We start from the raw sequence: 23825 nt of genomic DNA, 5'->3' as shown, positions 1-23825 counted from the left end.
ACCCCTTGAGGATTCCCAAATTCACTATTCAACCTCCTTCAGGTGGAGATAGAAACCTATTACACCTTTGAACAACACCGCTACAAAGGATCCGTGTAGAACACCCTCTATACTTGCAATCACCTTACACGTGGTGATTCAACTATTCCCTGTGTAGAATACTTTCTACACACACAAGGGTTATACACACCCTTTTTCTGATACAAGAACTGATAGTGGGTAGGTTATTAGAAAACACTCCTCAATGAGTGAAATAAGAACAATACAGCGCAAACTATATCTCTCAAAATGAACAAGGATTAAGGCTCAATACTTAGAGAAGAGAGAATGAAAGTTTTGAATGAATGTTATATGCTCTTGGTGTTGTGAATGTGAAGCTCTCAAATGATCTATTTATAGGCATATGATACTTCATATTCAAATTTAAAAAGATTCACATGTCAAAAACAACATCATTCACTTTTTCAAAAAATTCAAATAAAAGATTCTTCTTTTTCAATTGTCAAAGACAACATCATTCATTTTTTCAAAAAAATCAAACATAATCTTTTACTTTTGGCATATGACAAAATGAGCACACTTTCCTTTTCAAAAAATTCAAACCTAATCTTTTACTTTTTGCATATGACAAAATGAGCACACTTTACTTTTCAAATTTTTCAAACAAAATCATCTACCTTTTGTATAAGTCTAAAAAAGTATCAATCACTTTTGAAAATATTCAAATAAAACATGCACATGTGAAAGATGACAATCAATCATCTTTAATATTTTCAAAGTTCAACCCTTTAATCAAGGCATGCACATGCAAAAGATGACAATCAATCATCTTTCAAAATTTTCAAATTTAATTTTCAAAAATATTCATGCACATGTAGAAAATGTATTTTAATGTTTTATGATAAAATATTAATTTTGAACATTAATCCTAATTTCGAATTTTAAGAGATTTACAATATTACTCTATGACTTTAATGTGAACTTGTTTCCTTCTTGCTCATGCTTGGTTCTTTGATGTGCTTGATTCCATCGTGTGAACAACTTGAACTTGAAACTCCTTTATTCTTTGAATTCATTTGTTATCATCAAAATCCATGTGTAGATTTATAATCACATGAAACTTGAAACTTTGGGTTCAACAATCTCCCCATTTTTTATGATGACAAATACTTGATAGAACTTGAAACCTGTATTAATACTTAAGCTCCCCCTGAAAATATGCGTTAGTTTTTCAAACAAAAGTATAAATATAATTCCAAGCATATATAACAAGTTTAGTAATTTAAACAGTGTTAATATTCTAGTCTAACACTTCTCCCCCTTTTGGCATCATTAAAAAGGATCCACAACAAGTAAATAGACTGAAGAAAACGGTGTGTTAGTAGACACTATAAATAGTTGAAAAATGGAGCCGTCCGTGACCCGACAAGTGCTGCAAAGCCTCGAGGCCTAACTTTATAAATTTAATACGGCTGAAGATTTAAACAATCGCTTGATGTTGTTGACAAACGGGATTGAAGGCTCCGAGTTTCTATAAAAAAATGATCATTTTCATCTATCGGATGCCAAAAAAATAATCGCTTCTTGACCTGAGTTCTGTTTTTCCACAACGATAGAATGGCTGAGCAATTCTCTTCCACTAATGTTCCAGACTTGAATCAGGAACCCTTGACGCATCAATCATCAATCTTCTCTCCTGAGGCCGTCAATACCATGATAGGAGCAGTGAACCATTTTTCTAGTAAGGCTGATTCTGAGATTATTGCAGAATCAAGAATGCTCAGTAGTCAATATGCTGCATCTGTTATGATCATGTCTCGGAGGTTAATGGCGAGGGTGAGTGAGATTGATCATCTTAACATGCAAATATTTGAGTTACGACAGAAGTTTGCTAATAAGGATAGTGAGAATAAAAGGCTAAAGCAAGAAAACCAAGAGTTGAAAAAATTTACAGATTGGTATGCTCATGATCTGCAACAACAAATAGAGGAGCTGGAACGAGAAAGGGTTCAGATACAAGGTCAACATCGGCAGATAACAGCAGAGGTTCATCGTTTACTAGAAAAATAGGGATAATCTACTATTAATCTCGCTGGCTTAGTAAGAAAACTTTTGACAATGTGTGTCCAGCATATCTTGTATTTCTTTTGACTAAATAAGATTTGAAGAGAAAATAGTTTGTCTTATTCTTTATGCTATCTCTATAAAATCAGTCCTGAAGTTCATCCAATCCGCATCAAGTTTTCATCCCATCTCTATAACTCATCTGCATTCCTTCAGCATTCTCGTTTTAAGCCTTCTATTCTTTTCTCAATGGCTCATTCTTCTAACATTTCTCTAGATCCATCCATGAGGCATTCTGCATCTCAACCTCCTGTCCTTTCTGCAGCTGCCATTGGTGCCATATTGCAGCAAGAAAATAATAATCTGACTAATAAGTCAGATTCTGATGCTATTTATGACTTGGTGAGTCTTGGGACTAGCTACTTTTCCTCTATTATTGCTTTTTCTCAGCGGCTACAAGCCAAAAATATGAAGTTGAAAAGCTCAAAGAACAAATTGTTGTACTTCAACGAATTGTTCAAGAGTCTCACACAAGGGAAGGAATCATTCGGCAGAAGAATAAACAGTTGAAATCTTTATTAGATTCTTCATTCCGCTTGCCGGTTCCCATGGACAAGAATGACATGATATTGTATAAAGAGAATGAGCGTCTCAAACATGAGGCTAAGAATCTCAAGTTTATGTAAAAGTATTTAAAAAATCTATCTCTATTTTTATTGACTCTAGTCTATCTTTTAAGAGATATTCATAGCATGCATCATACCTATTTCTCTTCTGATCATACATAATCTATCTTCTGGTAAAGGCTTTGTGAAAATATCTGCTAACTGATCATGTGTGTTTGTGAATTCTAGTACTATATCGCCTTTCTGCACATGATCTCGAAGAAAATGATATCTTATTTCAATATGCTTAGTTCTAGAATGTTGTATTGGGTTCTTTGAAAGATTTATAGCACTTGTATTATCACATATGATTGGAATGTGATTATACTTGAGTTTAAAATCTTCAAGTTGTTGCTTCATGTAGAGAACTCGAGCACAACAACTACTCGCAGCAACATATTCTGTCTCAGCAGTAGATAGTGCAACAGAATTTTATTTTTTACTGAATCAGGAAACTAATGCATGACCTAAGAAATGACATGCTCCACTAGTGCTTTTTCGATCTATTTTACAGCCAGCATAATCTGCATCTATGTAGCTGATTAGATCGAAAGATGTGTACTTAGGGTACCATAACCCTAGGTTAATTGTACCACTAAGATATCTAAGAATGCCCTTAACTGCAATTAAATGTGATTCTTTTGGAGATGATTGAAAGCGTGCACATAAGCACACACTAAACATAATATCTGGTCTACTGGCTGTTAAATATAATAAGCTACCAATCATACCTCGATATATCTTCGAGTGAACTGGCTTACCGGATTCATCTTTATCAAGTTTAGTTGATGGACTCATTGGTGTTCCAATTTCCTTAGCATTTTCCATCCCAAATTTTTTCAGTAATTCCTTAATATATTTTGATTGATTGATGAATGTCCCACTTTTTGCTTGCTTAATTTGCAATCCGAGAAAGAATGTAAATTCTCCCATCATGTTCATCTCAAATTCTTCCTGCATAGTCTTAGCAAAAACTTGACACATATTTTCATTAGTAGCACCGAATATTATATCATCAATATAAATCTGAATCAAAAGAATATCATCATTTTCATATTTAATGAAAAGAGTTGTGTCGATTTTTCCTCTTGAAAAACCTTTTTCAATCAAGAAACCACTAAGTCTTTCGTACCAAGCTCTAGGAGCTTGTTTAAGTCCATATAGAGCTTTTGTGAGTTTAAAAACATGATTTGGGGAAATATGATTTTCAAAACCTGGAGGTTGCTCAACATATACGTCTTCATTTATAAAACCATTTAAGAAAGCACTTTTAACATCCATTTGAAAAAGTTTGAAATCTTTATAACAAGCATATGCAAGTAGCATTCGAATAGCTTCTAATCTTGCGACAGGTGCATATGTCTCATCATAATCGATTCCTTCTTCTTGATTAAAACCTTGGGCTACAAGTCGAGCCTTATTTCTAGTAATAACTCCGGACTCATCTTTCTTGTTTCTAAAAACCCATTTTGTTCTAATAATAGTATGATTTTTGGGTCTAGGAACAAGTGTCCAAACATCATTTCTTTCAAATTGATTCAACTCTTCTTGCATAGCTAGAATCCAAGATTCATCAAGAAGTGCATCATCAATATTTTTGGGTTCAATTTGAGATAGAAAAGCAGTATGATTGCAAATATTTCTAAGAGATGATCGAGTACTTACACCTTGTGAAGGTTCTCCCAAAAATTGTTCCACTGGATGATCTTTCACAAATTTCTACTGTTTGGTTGCATCTTATATTAAATTTTGATGATCTTTCCTGTTGGCTCCATGTTGAACTTCCTCTATTGTTTTCTCTTTGTTGAGATTGAGACTTTCCGTATTATTTATACCTCATGTTTCTTCATCAATAGATTTCTTGGAGAGTGAAGAATTAGATTCATCAAATACTACATGCATAGATTCTTGTACAGTCAAAGTCTTTTTATTGAATACTCTATAAGCTTTACTATTAGTAGAATACCCGAGAAAGATACCTTCATCAGATTTTGCATCAAATTTGCCTAAATTATCCCTGTCATTCAAAATAAAACATTTGCATCCAAATACATGAAAGTAACCAATGTTGGGCTTTTTCTCATTTCAAAGCTCATAGGGGGTTTTATCTAATTTAGACCTTAGCATAACTCTATTTATAACATAACATGCAGTACTTACCGCTTCGGCCCAAAAATAACTAGGCAAGTTGTTCTCATTGAGCATTGTTCTTGCCATCTCTTGAAGAGATCTATTTTTCCTCTCTACTACCCCATTTTGTTGAGGAGTTCGAGGAGCAGAAAAATTATGCACAAAACCGTTTTCATCACAAAATGTTTCAATATTTTTATTAACAAACTTTTTTCCCCTATCACTTCGGATACTTGAAATAGTATAGCCATTTTCATTTTAAATTCTCTTGCATAACTTGGTAAAGACATTATGTGCCTCATCTTTATGAGCAAGAAAGATGACCCAAGTATATCTAGAGAAATCATCAACAATAACAAATGCATAATATTTTCCTCCTAGACTTGCAACTCTATTTGGTCCAAAAAGATCCATGTGTATCAGTTGCAATGGTCTAGTAGTGGAAATATGTTTCTTAGTTTTAAAAGAAGTTTTTGTTTGTTTACCAAATTGACATGCATCACAAATTTTGTCTTTAAGAAAATTTATTTTTGGTAAACCTCTCACAAGATCATTTTTTGAAAGTTTGGAAATAAGTTCTATATTGGCATGACCTAATCTTCTATGCCATAGCCAACTAGTTGCATTTTGAACTGAAAAGCAAATAGCATCTTGTGAGGTAATTTCTTCAAAATCGATTGTATAAACATTATTGTTTCTAAAAGCAATAAAACAAATATTACAATCATGATCATTCAAAATAATGCATTTATCCATTTTGAAAGTAACTGTAAATCTTTTATCACATAATTGACTTATGCTCAAAAGATTATGTTTTAAACTTTCAACAAGTAGAACATCTTCAATTATGAGAGAAGATTCATTACCAATTTTACCTATTCCCACGATCTTCCCTTTCGAGTTGTCTCCAAATGTCACGTGTCCTTCTTCTTTAGATCTAAGATCAAAGAACTTAGTCTTGTCTCCCGTCATGTGTCTTGAACATCCACTATCTAAAAACCACTTATTTTTACTTGTGGATGACTTCATGCATACCTATAAAAACAATTAAAATGATTTTTCTTGGTACCCAAGTTCTTTGGATCCTTTATTTATTAGTATTAGAAGAAACAAGATTTTTAGGTACCTATATGGCCCTAATAGTCATTGTATGATTTCTTCTAATAGGACAAGTATGATAATTATGACCATTTCTATTACAAAAATTACAAATAGCATGTGACATATATGAAAAACTTGAATGATTATAATAATATCCTTTTTTGACAAAATTATTTTTATGAAAAGAATTTTGAATATTAGTCTTTGATGTAGAATGATTATCAAAGAAATTTTTATAAGATTTATATTTTTGTTTTGACATATATCTCAAACCTGCCTTGTCAAAAACGCATCTTTGACTACCAAGAAGTTTTTCAAAATTTCTTTTTCCATTCGTAAAGTTTTCAACAATATTTTCTAAATCGGTTTTCTTCTTATTCAATTCAAGATTTTCATCTTTCAAAATGATACTTTCTTTTCTTAAAATTTCAATTTCGTTTGTTAAAGAAGAATTTTTCTTTTTCAAAGCAGTATACTTGATACCCAATTTTTCAAATTCCTCATATACCTCTTCTAAAACATTTTGCAATTCTTCATATGAAAGATTTTAATATTATCAAAATTTGTTACCTCAATGTCATCTTTAGCCATAAGACAAAAATTTGCCGATTCTTCATTGCTTGCTTCACTATCTGAGCTACTTGAATCATCATCCCATGTAGTTTTCATTGTTTTCTTACCCTTGTTTCGATCTTTCTTTAGCAGAGGACAATCTAGCTTGATATGACCAGGTTTATTGCATTTATAACAAATTAAAATGTCATTTTTACCTGAATCTTTCTTGGAAAACTTTTTGAAGGATTTCCTCGGAGGAGTTCTATTTTTCTTCAAGAACCTATGAATTCTTCTCGTTATCATCGCAACTTCTTCATCTTTATCTTCATTTTCCTCATCTTCATCACTTTCACTTTCATGAAGAACAGCTTTAAGTGCTAAGCTTTTCTTTAGCTTTCCTTCTTCTTCTCCTCTTTTCAATGTGTACTCATGGGTGATAAGTGACCCGATGAGTTCATTGACTTCGAGCTTCTTGAGGTCTCTAGCTTCAAGAATCGCTGTCACTTTTGATTCCCAGCGTTTTGGTAGAGAGTTGAGAATTTTTCTTACTATCTCCACCTTGGAATAAACTTTGCTAAGAGCTGTCAAGCTGTTTATGATGTTAGTAAAACGAGTGTGCATACTAGAAATAGATTCATCATCATTCATCTTATACATTTTATATTCATGAGTAAGAATATAAATTTTTGATTCCTTGACTTGCGAAGTTCCTTCATAAGTAACTTCTAAATTATCCCAAATTTCTTTTGCCGTAGCACAAGTCATTATTCTATTAAACTCATTTCCATTGAGAGTATTAAATAATAAATTCATAGCAGTTAAATTCAAAATATAAAGTCTATCGTCTTCACGATCAAACTCTTCTTCTTCCTTTTTGACCTTTACTCCATCAACCACTTTTGTTGGAATATAAGGTCTATTTACAATACATTTCCAGATTTATCGACCTTGAGCTTGAAGGAATATTCTCATTCTAACTTTCCAGAATGAGTAATTATCTCCACAAAAGAGTGGAGGCCAACTGCTAGATTGACCTTCACTAAACGAAGCTGAAATGTTAGCCATAAGATCTTAACTCAAAAGATAGTTAGTCTTATAATAGAGCTCTTAGCTCTGATACCAATTGTTGCCCAGATGACTAACACAAGAGGGGGGGTGAATTGAGTTGTATTAAAAAAAAATAACAATTATAAATCAAATATATAATATAAAAAATAAACAAAATATGAAATAACAATAAATATAAAGAGTAAGGGTAAGAGAGAAGCAAACTCAGTATGTTAACGAGGTTCGGCCCCACTGCCTACGTCCTCGCCTCAAGCTACCCCTTGAGGATTCCCAAATTCACTATTCAACCTCCTTCAGGTGGAGATAGAAACCTATTACACCTTTGAACAACACCGCTACAAAGGATCCGTGTAGAACACCCTCTACACTTGCAATCACCTTACACGTGGTGATTCAACTATTCCCTGTGTAAAATACTTTCTACACACACAAGGGTTATACACATCCTTTTTCTGATACAAGAGCTGATAGTGGGTAGGTTATCAGAAAACACTCCTCAATGAGTGAAATAAAAACAATACAGCGCAAACTATATCTCTTAAAATGAACAAGGATTAAGGCTCAATGCTTAGAGAAGAGAGAATGAAAGCTTTGAATGAATGTTGTATGCTCTTGGTGTTGTGAATGTGAAGCTCTCAAATGATCTATTTATAGGCATATGAGACTTCATATTCAAATTTAAAAAGATTCACATGTCAAAGACAACATCATTCACTTTTTCAAAAAATTCAAATAAAAGGTTCTTCTTTTTCAATTGTCAAAAACAACATCATTCATTTTTTCAAAAAAATCAAACCTAATCTTTTACTTTTGGCATATGACAAAATGAGCACACTTTCCTTTTCAAAAAATTCAAACCTAATCTTTTACTTTTTGCATATGACAAAATGAGCACACTTTACTTTTCAAATTTTTCAAACAAAATCATTTACCTTTTGTATAAGTCTAAAAAAGCATCAATCACTTTTGAAAATATTCAAATAAAACATGCACATGTGAAAGATGACAATCAATCATCTTTAATATTTTCAAAATTCAACCCTTTAATCAAGGTATGCATATGCAAAAGATGACAATCAATCATCCTTCAAAATTTTCAAATTTAATTTTCAAAAATATTCATGCACATGTGGAAAATGTATTTTAATGCTTTATGATAAAATATTAATTTTGAACATTAATCTTAATTTCGAATTTTAAGAGATTTACAATATTACTCTATGACTTTAATGTGAACTTGTTTTCTTCTTGCTCATGCTTGGTTCTTTGATGTGCTTGATTCTATTGTGTGAACAACTTGAGCTTGAAACTCCTTTATTCTTTGAATTCATTTGTTATCATTAAAATCTATGTGTAGATTTATAATCACATGAAACTTGAAACTTTGGGTTCAACATTTATTATAGTTTATGTAAAAATTTTAAAATGTTATAATAAGTAAATGAGATGAATTGAAATGGACTTTGTATTCAAATTGGGCTTTAAAAACTTTTCACATCAACTGTATTAAAAATTATGTTGTAATTTTTTTTTAAAAATTATAATTGTTCGAAATTTAGGTTATCTCGTAAATATTCTACCTCACACCACTAATTAATACTTGACTTTTTTTGTGTTGTCCGAGAATTATATTAGTTGTAAATATAATAGATTTTAACTCTATGTTTATTTTTCTTCTATATTAAGTATTAGAATTCAATTAAGGATTCTAAATATTTAGACAGTAAATTAAGACGAAATGAGATAATAATTTAAAATTAAATAAAATATTATTAGAATATTATTTTTATTTTAAAATTTGAAAAAGTTGAATTGTTTATTATATTTTATTTAAAATTTTGATAAATTTATAACGATTAGATGAGACAAAATGAGATTTGTTGAGATGTTTTCTAAATCCAAACAAGGCCTAAATCTTTAATATAAATCTATCCAAAAGTGACCCTATGACTATGGCCCAAGACTTGAAAGTATGACAGCATCATCTATGTTATTAGCAATTTATGCCATGGTTTGGATAGAGAGACACTTCCATCTTATCTTATCTAATTTTAATATCTAAATATTATAAATATAAATATTTTTTAATTTTTTAATTTAATTATTACAACTTTATGAAAATTTCAAATAAAACATAAAAAATAATTGAACTCTTTCAAATTTTAAAAAAAATTATTTTAAAAAAATTATATTATAACTTTATAATATTTTATTCAATTTTTCCTTTCATTTTCCAAATCCCATAACACATTTTGATTCAAATCATTTCTGATTCAAATCATTTCCAACTCATTTGATCTCAATTCAAATATCTCATTATTATTCACAAATCATATCAATTCAATATCCAAACTAGGCCTTAAAGAAGTAGATAAAATCAATATACAATTCTAAATATATAAATCTCGCGCATTCCTTTTAAAAAATAATAAGGTTCATAATTAAAAGTGGGTTTTTTTATATAGATTTTATATTTATCTATTTTTTCAAAGAGAATGCATGAGAGACTCTACAAATCATTTCTTTAAAATTAATACTTGTAATCGAAATATTATTAAAAATAATAAGATATATCAATTATTATTTAGATTAGAAAAATTATACTTATCATTTTTATACTACACATTACATATAATTTTTTATCTTTTTTATTTCTTTTTCTTATAAGTATGTGGTGTATATATGATGAGTAGAAGAAATTAATTAATTTAGTAAAAATAAAAATAAATGTAGTATATAGTGTATAAGACAAAAAGTACCAAGCTCTTTAGATTAACCTATGGCAATAAACTCCATTCATTCCTGGATTTCTAATATGGGCCGTTACAGCGTTACTACAGTGGGTTTGGCCCAATTATATCCTTATATCCGCTGGACCGTACTACCATCGCGCCTCTATAGTCGATGACGCGACTCTCTCTTCCCCAAATCCCTTTGCTTTCGTTTCCTGCTCGAAACAATGCTCAGCTCAGCTGAATTTTCGTAGGAAACCACTGCTGATTTGCATCAGACAACTATGGAAGCAAACTCACTGATTATCCACTCCCAAATCCTCCCTTTTAGTTTCTTAAAAGCAAACAACAAAGTTTCTTTCAGACATTTGAACAAACATTTGCCGGTCGCTTTTCAACAGCGCCACCAAAGCCTTAAACCCATTAAATCCCCGTTACATTACTCTTCTAATGTCATCCCGATATCATTATCAGTGACCAAATTGAGAAGTCATTTGTTACCTGCTCTCAAGTGCTCATATTCCAACACCGCCAGCTCAGATTCTCAGAACCCACTGCTGAAAACCCTTAAAAGCTTCTCGCTCGATTCGTTGAAGCGAACCCTTTCCCATTTAACTCCTACTGATATCGTTAAATGGTCTGCGGTCTTATCCATAGCAATTGCAGCCACAAAATGGACTGTGAATTTGCTTTTCAACCCCTTTTTCTGGATGTACTTCAGCTGGACTTGGTTGTTCTGGCCGTGGTTCGTGGCGATTTCGCTTGCTGTTTTTGGGTTATACTGCTTCCGCAAGCACGCACGTGGTGAAGCTAGCATATTTGAACAACTTGCCATTGTTACCTCAGCATTTACTTGGCTCACTCTTGTCCCTCCTGCCCATTTCAATGGCTTTCTTGAAGGTTGGCCCTTCGTTTTCTTCTTTGTGTACCATTATTTCTTTTTCTTCAATGTTAGTGTAAGGAAACGGTTATATGGGGATTACAATGCTCGCACGCATGACCCCAAGTGGGACGTGAACCCGCCCAAGTGGTATCGACTTTTGTTCTGTGTGGGAGTCATGGCTGGGCACTGGTTGGCCGCATTTGAAGGGCCAGAGCTGCATCATATCCCCGGCGGGTGGACCAATGTGCCAATTTGGATTTTGATCATTGCAACTCTCTTGATGCAGTATAACGCGACGTTGTATCTTGCAAAGTATTCGGAAAAGGTGGTTGAACCAACTGCTGTAGTGCAGTTTGGTCCATATCGCTGGGTCCGCCATCCGATATATTCGTCCACAATGCTACTGTTTGTAACTTACTGTGTTGCACTTCGAGCACCTTTGAGCTCGCTGTTTGTTGTAGCAGTTTGTTTGCTGTACTATGAGCAGAAGGCAAAGCTGGAGGAGGCTTTGATGATCGAGACTTTCGGGGATGGATATGCGGAGTATGCGGCTAAAGTTAGATACAAGTTCATTCCTTTTGTTTATTAGCGACTTCCAGGTATGCAGGGTCTAATTGTGCGTTTTCTGATCAATGCATTGCATTCAAGTACTTGAGCTTTGAAATGAGGAAGGAAAATGTTCTATTATATACCACAGATGCAGATATTTGTTGGATGTTTGTGTTATTTATCTAGATTGGCTTAGCACTAGTTTTGAGTTATCATGATTATTCCTTTAAAAAAAGTATAAGCATGTGAACTCTCTAAAGTTTTTCTGTTTCACAGTGCATTGCCAAGTTAATCAACCTTTAACTTAGTTTCAACGTACTGAAGCTATGCACGTATGCTTATTGGAGACCTGGACGTATATATTGCCAACCTTTATCTTATTCAGGTTTGCTAAGATAATGGAGTTTTTTGGCAGCCGCATTTCAAAAATCAATGGGAGCTCCACGATCAGGAGGAACGCTACTTCAAGGATCCTGATGTTGAAGGGCAATCAATTGCAGTTGTGGTTTTTGCTACAAATGTATTTTCCCTTAAATATGAACGGATTGAGGTGCTAAATGTATCCAGTTCGACTCTCTCTCTCTCTCTCTCTCTCTCTCTCTCTCTCTCTCTCTCTCTCTCTCTCTCTCTCTCTCTCTCTCTCTCTCTCTCTCTCCATTGTGTTTTGAAACAATGACATTACCCCTCTAAGAACACACTGGTCAGATGACCATTTGAAGGTTGATGTAGTTCAACTAATCCCTAGGGGTTGGTTCAAGTGGTAAAGGCATTAGTCTTGGAGGCATGCTTCCTTAAGGTCTAAGATTCGAATCCTATTAAATGCAAACAATCTCTAGAGGTCATTGGACTGGATGATTTTTCTCTTGAATTACTTGAGGTGCATTTGCGGAAAATTTCTTGTCGAGGGCTTGTGCATTATCAGGATTAGTTGGGACGCTATTCCAAGCACTTGGTGTCAATTAAAAAAGGTTGATGTAGTTAAACTTTAACTGGAAGGGACCTAAGGGAAGGTCAAACATGCATTAAGAAGCTTCTTATTCAATTCGTGGATATGAGAAAGAAAACTTTAAAACTGGTTGTTAAAACATTACACTATTTCTTTTTCTCTGCAAGAACTCCTATAATATCCATCCTGCAGTAGCAAGAAAACAAAAGATGAGGTTGAAAAATGTGGGAAATAAGACTATCCTTATGGCCATTTGAGACTGAATTTACTTCAAGTTACCCCAGCACGAGGTGAGATGCTGTCATCCAGCGCACATTTAATCATGTGGTTCGATTCCCATGCAAATTTGACTTCCTGCCTCCTTTCGTGAAAGATTTCGGTTGCATTGGGATGTTAAGGTAATTTCAAATGATTTGAATTAATATGTGAATAACAATGTCTTGTGGGTCATATTGAGATGTGTTTGAATGTAAAGAAGTTGAGATATGTGTTTGAATATATGAAGTAGGTTGAGATGAGTTTAACTTTTAATGAAAAGTTTAAAAAGTAATAAATTCTATCACGGATTGTTTTGAAATAGATCGATCTAATTGTAAAAATAAAACATAGTCGATAAGTTCTTCATTGTGTCCAATTACTTCATAATGGATCTCATTTGGGCAAAAGATTATGTCAGAAAATTAGACTCAACCCCTAAACTAGGGGTGATAAATTATGTTTTTGGGTCGTGTTCGTATCATGTCAAGTTATAAACATTTGACTATATGGGTCAATTCAAATCCAACCCATTAAATTAAACGTGTCAAACTTTTAAACTCTAATCCAACCCATTTAGATAACGAGTCGTGTCATATCACCCGTTTAATAATTAATTAGAAATATGTTAACACGACATGATTCATTTAAATCCATTTGTTTGATAAAAATGGGTTGAACAAAAAAACATAACTCATTTAACCTGTTTAACATAATTTCACATAAAATTTAAAATCTATATTTATTAATAACAATAATATCTTAAAAAATATATATCAATATTTTTTAAATTTTAACATACAATAAAACCAATATTATTAATTATACAATAACAAATATGAACATAAGTCTAAAATTACAATCTCAATAATAAAAACATAAGCATACTGAGAAAGACTAATGTTACAACTTAACAATAATAAAATTTTAATTTTGAAATAAATTATAAACACGTCAAAATGGATTGATTTCATGTTAAATAAGTTGACTCGTTTGTAAATCGTGTCTTAACGGGTCAATCTATTTTAACCTGAATCTATTAACATCAAACCCAAACTTAAATTTACTAATTTCGTATCGCATTAGTATTAAGTTCACATATCCAAAATTGCTAAGCACTTTACTCATAACGGTTTTTTTTTTTTTTCCTTGTTTACAGTATTACCATCTCATTTGTTGGGAATTGTGTTGATATATAAGCTCATATAGAGGTCATCTTGAGCAGCATTCTTGAAAAGAAAAATGTTTTGGGGATGTACATCTAAGTCAGTCCGAATGATTTAATTGGCTACAGGAAGATTTTCAGACAGAAGTAAATGCAATGGACCATAGGCTCCGAATTAAAGAAGTATTTGTTACTTAGTTTGACCGGTTGTTTTGCTTGAGTCCTGTGCTGCAAGGATCCACGTTTATAAGGTGTGCCTAGCTCGCTCACATCTCCACCTGACAGCTCTTGTGCACACCACATGTTTCCATGTGCATGATCCAATTGCTAGCTTGTATGATCATCTCATCCCCACATGACCAAACCTAAAAACACATTGTTAACTCCACTTTGGGAGATGAAACAGTCATGCTACGTACAAGTCAGTATCTAAATACATCAAAATGAAAAAATCAAGAACACTATCCAATTTGGCATTGTTTTAGGTATTTCCGAATCATTTATTCATTATTTAGTTTCTATTTGTGCATTATCATAGCATTTATTCACTATGACAGTGGAAGGGGGGGGACCAGATGCATGGTTGGGGGAAGAGAGGCACTTGGCATAACAGCAATATGTGCATGCCCATGTCTAAGAGGCCCCCCCCCCCCCCCCCCCCCCCCCCCCCAAAAAAAAAAAAAAAACACACACACACAGCGGCTACTGCTGCTTTTCCCCTTCTTTGTGGACTCATTATCGAAGTGGACAATCCATGGCCACAAGAGTTGGGATATTAGTCCCCACAAAAGCTAAAATGACATGCAACACAGGCTATATAGGGACTCTAAAAGGCAGGCAAACTGTAACTTGTTTCTCTTAAACACAATATAAGTATCTCTAAATGCTAGGATGATCAACATTTCCCTCCATGATGGTGTGGAGAGAGGGGTAGGCTCTGTGGGGTACTTGTATTACTACACTTTATTATTACATGTGAACAACAATAGTACACTTAACCTACTATCCTTATACTATGTTGTATCCCCATCTACCATGCCATTTATGCTGCATTTTATGATATTATATTACATTTAATATAATATTTAACTTCATTTTTTTTATTATAATATTTATTAAGCAATTAATATTACCTAAAAATTTCACACAGACAAGTCCGATGACAATAAATTGTAACATGACTTGTTTCTATGTATCTGTCTTTCTGTTAATATAAACTTTAAGAGACCCAAAATGCTTTGTTCAAAAACTTCCTGCAATGCTTGGTAAAAAATAAAAAAATAAAATAAAAAAGAAAGAAAGAAAGAAATGCTCTAATCTTATTTATTGATCTCAAATACTAAGTTATGGTCAAGTATTCCTTTAAACGATGAGTCTAATATTCTTTAAAGGTCACATGGGGCCTGTAATTTCCTTGATTTTTGATATCAATATTCACAATTTTACAAACAAAGACTTGATCGAATGTGTTTGTATTGGGACTAATTTTGACTAGTCAAATTATATAAAAACCTTTCATTTATTTATTTATTTTAAACTTTCTTGTTATAAGATTCCCTGTTTGGCTATTTTATTTATATCCTCCCTTTGTTTTCATGGCATTGGAAGATAAACGAAAGCAATGAAATAATTTTCTTTTTTATTGGTACTGGGCGTTCATGAACAGTATTCCGACTAATCACGAGGATGCAAAGGCCCTAGTAAGGAGTTTCCTGCAAATGAAACAAATTTTTAAGAAAAGAAGAAAAAAAAATCCTGATTTGAGATTGGATATTCCTACAAGAATCTGGAAATAAGAGGCAGAGACTAGTTTTTTCACATGATGGGTTCAACAAAGCATCCTGATTCAATATTTTAAATTGGAGCTGTACCTTAAATTAGTTGATTTGTAAATATTACAGACAATCTGACTGCTTCTCCAAATGGTTGCATGTGCTTGTGTATCTAAACCTCCAACATAGTATTTGCACACTTCATGGTTTCACTCTATAAAGGCAACTTGGAGGTATATTTAGGTAGGGTGGTATATGATCTTGAAATATTCATATAAAAAAGAAATAAAAATATAGAAATAGTTGCAATATCTTAATGATTCAGGTTAAAGGGCACATTGATTGAGTGTGAGAATTGAATGCATTTAATGGGTCAAACTGAGATCCTCACCATTTTCTTGACTGAATAGGATGGTCCAACCAATGCTTATGTGGAATCTACATTTTACAAAAATTTTGTACCAATAGTAATTAATGTAATAAGGACCATATTATATATCTATCTCTTTTTAGAATCGAACGTTTAAGTTTTATCTGGACAAAATCGTCTTTTGAACTTTTATCTATAGAGTGTATTCTCATCTCTGTCTTAGAGAGAGTATGGGTTTATTAACTCTGTCTTGAAAAGAGTCGTGCTATCTCTAAGACGGTGATCTGTAGATGTTCATAATATGGACTAAACCATGTCAATCATAGTTGTGTACTAAGGAGCTATGAATGTTGTAACTAGCTTATAATATATGTTTCAGGTCAAAGTTGTAATGTCCGTTATTAATTAATGCAGTATATTTTATAAAATAAAAAAATAATTTATTAAAAAAAAGAGGAGTTCTATCCGGAAATTGCTTTTTTCCAAAATATTGCCTTATGTCATAGACAATTACCCTAATAAAACTACATATTTGTATAAAGAATGGTAACCCTATTTTCATAAAAAAAAATTATTTGTTCATAAACTTGCACATCAGCTTGCCTAACAGAACAGAAGTAAACATAGCAATTACACTACTGACAACTAAATGTGATATTATGGGAAATACTCTATCAACAAAGGGATTACACAAAAGCCATTCCACAAATTGATGTAACTTAATGTGGTTCGTCACATTATAAAGTTACTTTTATTGTAAAGTAAATTTAACAAATTAAATGAAGACACGTCAGTTTGTGAAATTATTGTGTAATTCTATGTAACCAATCTTATATCATAGTTGTTAAGATTCCAACATGATTTTCTAAGAGAAAGGACATTGTAATATGTAACAGGAGCACAAGTTGCCTCCAGATTCCATCTTTTTATAATTTGTCATATATATCAAGGAGCCTTGTTTGCAGAAATCTTTAAAAGTATCAAAACAAAGGTATCAATTTTTGCAGAACAATGGGCACAGTCCTACTCTGTTCCTGCACATGAGGACCAGCTAGTCACTGTCCAGCGACCACTGCCTCCCATACCCTTCTAAATATGTGTGATTTTAAAGTTTACAAAGGAGAACCGTACAAGAGTTATGGATCTCCACAATGAAGAGGTCCAACACAGCAATCAAGAGGAAACTATAGAATGTGAGAAGCAGAACTAGAGCACTCACAGATGCAGCCAATAACATGGTGCCAAGTTGGCAAAAAAAGTGTGACATGGCACCTTTGGCATTTCAAACACTAGATCACACTCTACCACCTTATGTCAAGTTCAAATCTCACTACTACTATTCTAATTTCCCCATAAATCTTTCCCATTTCACCTGTGTTTCTCTCTGCCCACACCAGAGAGAGAGGGAGAGAGAGATTGATACAAAGTAGTGAAGGAGAGGAAAGGAGCACCAACCTCAGATATAGGAGCATTACATGGATGAGATATGGAAGCCATCAAAGAAGGAAGGTTCAAGTAGCCATTGCTCCACTTCTTCCAAATCTCTATTTTCAAGGAGTTCTTCAACAAAGAGCTCTTCTTCAAAGTCCAATCTCCTGAGGAGTTTTTCCCAGAAAAGCTCCTCCTCAAAGTGCACTCTTCCCCGGAGCTGCTCACAAAAGAACTCTTCCATCGGCAGTAAGTGTAGTAGCGTAGCAAAGGAACAGAAGGCTAGATTTTACATCATGAGGCGCTGTGTTGCCATGCTTGTTTGTTGGCACAAGCATGGTGATGGTGATTCTTGATGGGAAGACAAGTAGATTGAGTGCTTGCGGTGGCTTGCTCTTTTTTTCCCTTCTGTGCGAGGTGGATCTTTGGGTTTTGTTCCAAAACTCGTACAAATTTTCTTGCCATCATCTGATCAAGAAGGATTGGTTCCATATTTCGTTTTTTCTTCACATTCAATCGGTTTGTAATTAGAATCGAATTGAGCTACAAGTTTTTAGTACACATTGAAAAGAAAGAGAACATATCAAACATTGGATTTCGCTTGTATCTCAAGTCCTTAAATGTATAATGTACGATTTCTGATATTTTAAACCGAATCTCAACATTAGAAACCATTTCTTTCTCTGATGTTTTCTTTGCTTTCCACACTTAGAGGTGCTAAATTCCATCATCTCTTTCATTCTGTTCCGTTTGTTTCTTCTTCTTTCTAGTGAGATTTCTGATATTTAAGTCAAATCTCAGCACTGGAAACCTTTGTTTTCTCCTATGATTACTTTGCTGTCCACACACTTGAGAGTTGCTGTTAGTTGCTAAATTTCATGGTCTGTTTCATTCTGTTCCTTTTTGTTTCTGCTTTGATGGGAAAGAGATTCGCTTCAGCTGTACGAACTTCTAATATAATAAGACATTGTTTATATTTGGATCTGCATTGGAAATGCAAGTCACCTTTTCCTTGCCCCCTTTGAGAGAAGGTGATCTCTCTCTCTCTCTCAAACTAACACCAAATCAAGTTTATTCTTTTAACGGTTCAAATCTTTATGATGTTCAAATCATCTCTTTGTTTTAAAAGCTAAAATTACCACCAAAAAAATTAAAAGAAAAAGAAAAAGAAATAATCCTCTCATTACCTCGGGTTGTCTCTCTCAAGAGTCAGGGCTTTTTCACTCTAATGCATGGTGTGAATACTGTTCCTCTATGGCATTCTTCATAGAGTAGTTTATTTTGTCCAATTCTCACTTTCATTGAACGGAAAATGCTCATACTATGCTATTATTATTTTGTTGACGTGGCAGAGTTCAATAATCCTTTGATCAATCCTTGTTCAAAAGAAATAAATTCAATAATTATTAAATATTATCTCGTCAAATAATGTCGTAACACTCAATAATGTCGTAGGAGTGTTACCCGCATATGCGGTAGTATTTCTACCCATGCCTCCTGCCCACTCTAAGAACCTATGGCCCATTGGGCCTAAAAATTATTTATGGGTCCATAAAAGAGTTTTTGGACCCAAACTATTATATAATATAAATTGTAAATTAAAATTTGTAAATATAACCATAATTTAAAAATTAATAACATAGTTTTTAAATTAAGTCTCACATTGCTCAAGTAAGATTTTTGTATTGCCTTTACCTCCTATATAAAAGGTTGGCATAGAAAGCTAAAACAATACAATCTTGTGAATATAAGTCTAACAAATTGTAATATATACAGTTTGTATAAATCTATAAATATATATAAGTAGAGAGCAGGGTGGGGGAAATATGGGTCAAGTTGGGCCCACCCCACCCCTTGCACCCCCAGGACCAGATGCGAGGCGGGTGGCCATCTGCGGAGCTTCACTGCCACCCCCTAGATAATGGTATAGTTTTCATTGTTTCTTTTCTATTGCCTTTCCAAATATGTTTGCAGCCTTAAACATGCTCCGCGAGTTTGGTATCAGGAGCATAGGATATAGAAAATAGAGAGATTAGAACATGAAAATAGACTAGAGACCTACAATTGGTATCATCTAGACCATGGTTTTCTATCAGTATCACATAAACACATCACTCTTTGTTTATAGTAATAGTGGGGAATTATGTATGTTTCTGTTATATGTTCTTGATCTAATCATATTTGTTTTGTGAAATTAGGCTTATTCTTCATCAACGATTGCATCTTCTATACTGTTTTCTTGGACTTGAAGTGGTAATCTTCTACAATATATCATGATCAAGATGGAAGAAGTTCACACTCCACTTGTAACAACTCATTCACCATGACTTCATGAAGATTGATGGATCTATGCCTACAAGTGCAACATGGTAGCAACCATCAGGTTTTACTTCCTTATTCTAGAGAAAAACTCTATTCTCAAGCAGGTGTGTAAAGCATGTATAATAAAATGCTTACATGACATAATTTGATTTGAAAGAGAAACTTTAAAATTTGAATATTACAAATTAAATCTTACCAATGTAGATAATATGCTCTACACATTGACTTGAAAATAGATTGTATAATATGGAGAATGAAAGCATAAAAAATGCCTTTGAATGCTCTGAAGCAGTCTAGTGTGATGCATCATTACAAACTGAGACCATTGGCCTTAATATTGCAATTCCTAGTTAGATTGCATAAAAAACTAACATTTTTTAACTGTTCCCTTCTCAATTCAACTAGGAAAGATGAGTGTTGATCAAATTTTTGGTGCTATTTTGCATTTTTTTTTAAAGTTAATTAATTTCAATACCCTCTATTTGTTGTAACAAGGCATTTGTAAGGCTTCAAATTCAAACCTCCTACTTGGGTATTATTATTTTTTCATGTGCATCAAGAAGAATAAAGAAATCCTTTCTGTGATTAGAAAAAAAAAAAAAATCCTTTCTGTTGCTCTCAGATAAGCATTGCCCACTAGAGAAAAGACACACAATTGCTAAAAGGGAACAACCCAAAAGGCAGAGAGCTTGAGAGACCCATTCCATGGTTCTCATTTCAATTTCACCATGACAAAGGCAAAGCAATGCTCCTCATTTTATGCTTCTGTTTGACACAATTTGACATGTTCCACCCAATGGGATGAACTTGTCTCCAAAAAAACTAGAAAATAGAGGCAACGCTATCCCCCCTGCTTCTCTCTCTCTCTCTCAAAGAATAAGGGTTTTGAACAAAATGTGGGAGCTGAGATGGGATTTTTTGCTAAAATATGAAAGATACGTTGAAATCAAACAGGCTAAAGAGTTTCTCACAGATAACACTCCTCGTTGTAATTCACAGGGGAGTGGTGCTACATGTCTTTCAACTTTACTTATAAAAAATTTACAAAGATTTATTTTGTCAGTTTTCTTTTGAAATTCAAATTTTAGTTTTTCAAATTTTATAATTTTCAGCGTATTAATAGTTAACGCATGGATAAGTAAGTTTCTTATAAGTTTTTTTTTAATACAGTTAGAATTTTTCTTCATAGGGAATGTCAAAAGCTACAAACAAGTGTGTGAATAATGTAATGCTTTGTAGTTGTGACAAAATAGCGGCTATATATTTGTCGAAGTGAAGTGATTACATAATATAATTTAATTCGAAAGATAAATTTGAAAATTTGAATATTACAAATCAAATCTTATAATTTAAATTAAATGGATGATATACTTTACATAATGACTTAAGAATAAAATAATTCATTGTTATTAAAATTGGAGAAAGCTCTCCTTCCAGAACTCTCTCTCTCACTCTGAAAAAAAAGACCTCTATATCATATTTTCGCTAGATGAGGAGTCATCCTCATTCTCCCTCTTATTCCCCAATTTTTTCGTTTATTTTTCTTCCTTCAAGGCTGAATAAGTCAAATCTATAGTTTTCTAACAATTCTTAAGAGACACGCGTAATACAAGAAAACTCTCAGGCTATAAATCGTTTGGAGGATAGTAGCAGTTTTGCAGAAATCACTACGCATAGTCCCCATGAGCCACTCACAACTGCAGGTGGTCCTCATGCGCCACCCCTTTCGGCTGCTCTTCTACCCATATGTGCCGGATCACTGGAATCGTCACAACCAAATCTTTCAGATCTGACTTTTGTGGCTAAAAAAAGACAAATTTGTTGCCTTCACGCGCTGTTAAAGTCTACCAAAATTGGTCCAAACAGTAATCTATCATTTTTCGTTCTTGTTTTTCTTATTATATAGTAAATATAAAAAATAAGTTTATCTCTTGGACGGTTATGTCTATAGAGATTGGGTCCTCCATTTGTATGAAGGGTATGATTGAGTCTCTGTTTAGCTAGAATGTTGTCTCTTAGACGTTTTACTATAGAGAGTATCAATAGTAGTGGAGTCCAGATCAGTCCAGAAGTCAACTAATGAAGCTCCAAATGGTTGATATGAGGATATCTTCCCATATATTTGGTTATAGATATAAGTTTCTCTTAATGAATGAATGATGACATTTTCTTTCAAAAAATTAAAATTAAAATTAAACTTTGATTTGATAATTAATGGGTTCTACATTTCAATGTTGAAGTTGATGGTAAAATGTGTTCGGTCTTGTCTCATTCAATATATTACAAATCTTATTATTATTATTATTATTTATCTTAAATCTTATCATTATTAATCATTAAAGGGATTATTAAAAATTTACATCATCTAAATTATCTTTGTTAAAAATATATAGATTTCTATATACGTGAAAGAAATGATTTTGTTTCAATGATTTTTTATTTTTTTACTTTAGAAAATTTTATTAACCCATTTTTAATAATAATAGAAAACAAATCAATTACAAACAATTTAATTAATATTTCATTAAAAAATATTTATAAATAAATATGAGAGACATATATTTTATCGATTTGTTATTATTAAAACCATAGAGAATATATTTGAATAAAATGATACAATTTATATAAAATTATGTTAGGCGAATGTCACAGCAAGAGAGAGGTCCTCTCACTCTCCATCTCTCTACATTGGTCGCAACCTCAACTATCTCTCAGCCACATTCGTCACGATTTTTCACAGTTCTTCTTCCTCTCCCTCTCTCTCTTTGGCTCTTTTTCTATCACTGTTTGGTAGGAAATAAAAGTGTCATTTTTCCTCTTATTTTTGTAGCCTATCGTCAGAAGATCTCTGAGATTTTTTTGGAATTTCTCTTTTTCTATCTTTGTGGGTTTTTTTTTTAAGCGAGATTTAAGCCTCATTTTTTTTCCTGTTACATTCCTTTCCCTTGCAAGATTCTTTTTGGAAATATTGTTCTTTTGCTCTGTTTATATGATCTTCCGCTCCTGTCTTTTTCTCACACATACATGTTCTCCTATGTTCTTCTCTGTAATTTTATAGCCTGTGTAATCCTATAGTGACATAGTCTATACAATGTTATAGTCAAATTTCTATGCAATACTTACAGATCCTACATCTAACCATTGCATTGAAAAAAACTGTTCAATAAGCAATAACCTGCTAAGGTTGCAAGAACAAAGAGAGAGATACATTTGCACAGCTTGATGCCAAAATTCAGGAGCAAAGAAGCCAATTTGCACAGCCTGAAAGATGTACAACTCTGAAGATTTGAGGAGAAAGAGCAAACTATTAAGCTTGCAGCTTAACCTATAGAAATTCTGAAATGGTACAGCAGCAATTCGAGACACATTTTTATTATGTTTTAAATACTTCCCCGAAGCTATTGAACTTCAGAGTTTTTGTTCCCTTTTTTTATGTAGACATCTATTTTATCATACTGCACAAATTCACATATCACCAATTGAGACTTAAAAAAAAAAAAAAAAAGGCAAAAATCATACCCAAGAGATTGGGAATGCAAAGGCTGAAGAGCAAGTTGAGAAGTACTGAAAATTTTGTGTGTGGATGTGAGGAATAAAATACCAAGAGGTGCTGTGGTGAGAAGAGAGGATAAACTTCAAAATCGTAAAAAGTAGTGAAAACTTTTACAGCAAGCGGCGAATTTAACCCACTGTAAACACATATACCCCATTTTGTAATCGTGTCATGAGATTTCCTTCACTAAGTGGCAAATTTAATCTAGCATAAACACTTACAGCCTATTTTGTAAAGCTGCTTATAGATACAGTAGATATATAGAGA

General features: G+C 33.0%; 2 protein-coding genes across 4 annotated transcripts; both read left to right on the top strand.

Annotated features, from left to right (window-relative positions):
* The first annotated feature begins 10466 nt into the window (after positions 1-10466).
* On the top strand, positions 10467-12599 carry LOC122295053. Of its 3 annotated transcripts, none has more exons than XM_043104074.1 (2): positions 10467-11797; positions 12163-12599. In XM_043104074.1, the coding sequence occupies exon 1, from the start codon at positions 10600-10602 to the stop codon at positions 11785-11787; it is 1188 nt and encodes a 395-aa protein (XP_042960008.1). In that variant the 5' UTR covers positions 10467-10599; the 3' UTR covers positions 11788-11797; positions 12163-12599. The 3 variants fall into 3 exon arrangements, with proteins under 3 accessions (XP_042960008.1, XP_042960009.1, XP_042960010.1); XM_043104075.1 differs by having other exon boundaries at positions 12133-12599; XM_043104076.1 differs by having other exon boundaries at positions 12024-12163.
* A 4792-nt stretch (positions 12600-17391) lies between these two features.
* On the top strand, positions 17392-18370 carry LOC122294947 (small polypeptide DEVIL 13-like). Its single transcript, XM_043103939.1, has one exon. The coding sequence runs from the start codon at positions 17731-17733 to the stop codon at positions 18037-18039; it is 309 nt and encodes a 102-aa protein (XP_042959873.1). The 5' UTR covers positions 17392-17730; the 3' UTR covers positions 18040-18370.
* Positions 18371-23825: the final 5455 nt, after the last annotated feature.

This window comes from Carya illinoinensis, chromosome 14 (assembly GCF_018687715.1).
Source record: "Carya illinoinensis cultivar Pawnee chromosome 14, C.illinoinensisPawnee_v1, whole genome shotgun sequence".
NCBI classification, from domain to species: Eukaryota; Viridiplantae; Streptophyta; class Magnoliopsida; order Fagales; family Juglandaceae; genus Carya; species Carya illinoinensis.
The sequence above is the reverse complement of the archived record's forward strand: the minus strand, read 5'-3'. Positions and strand labels throughout refer to the sequence as shown.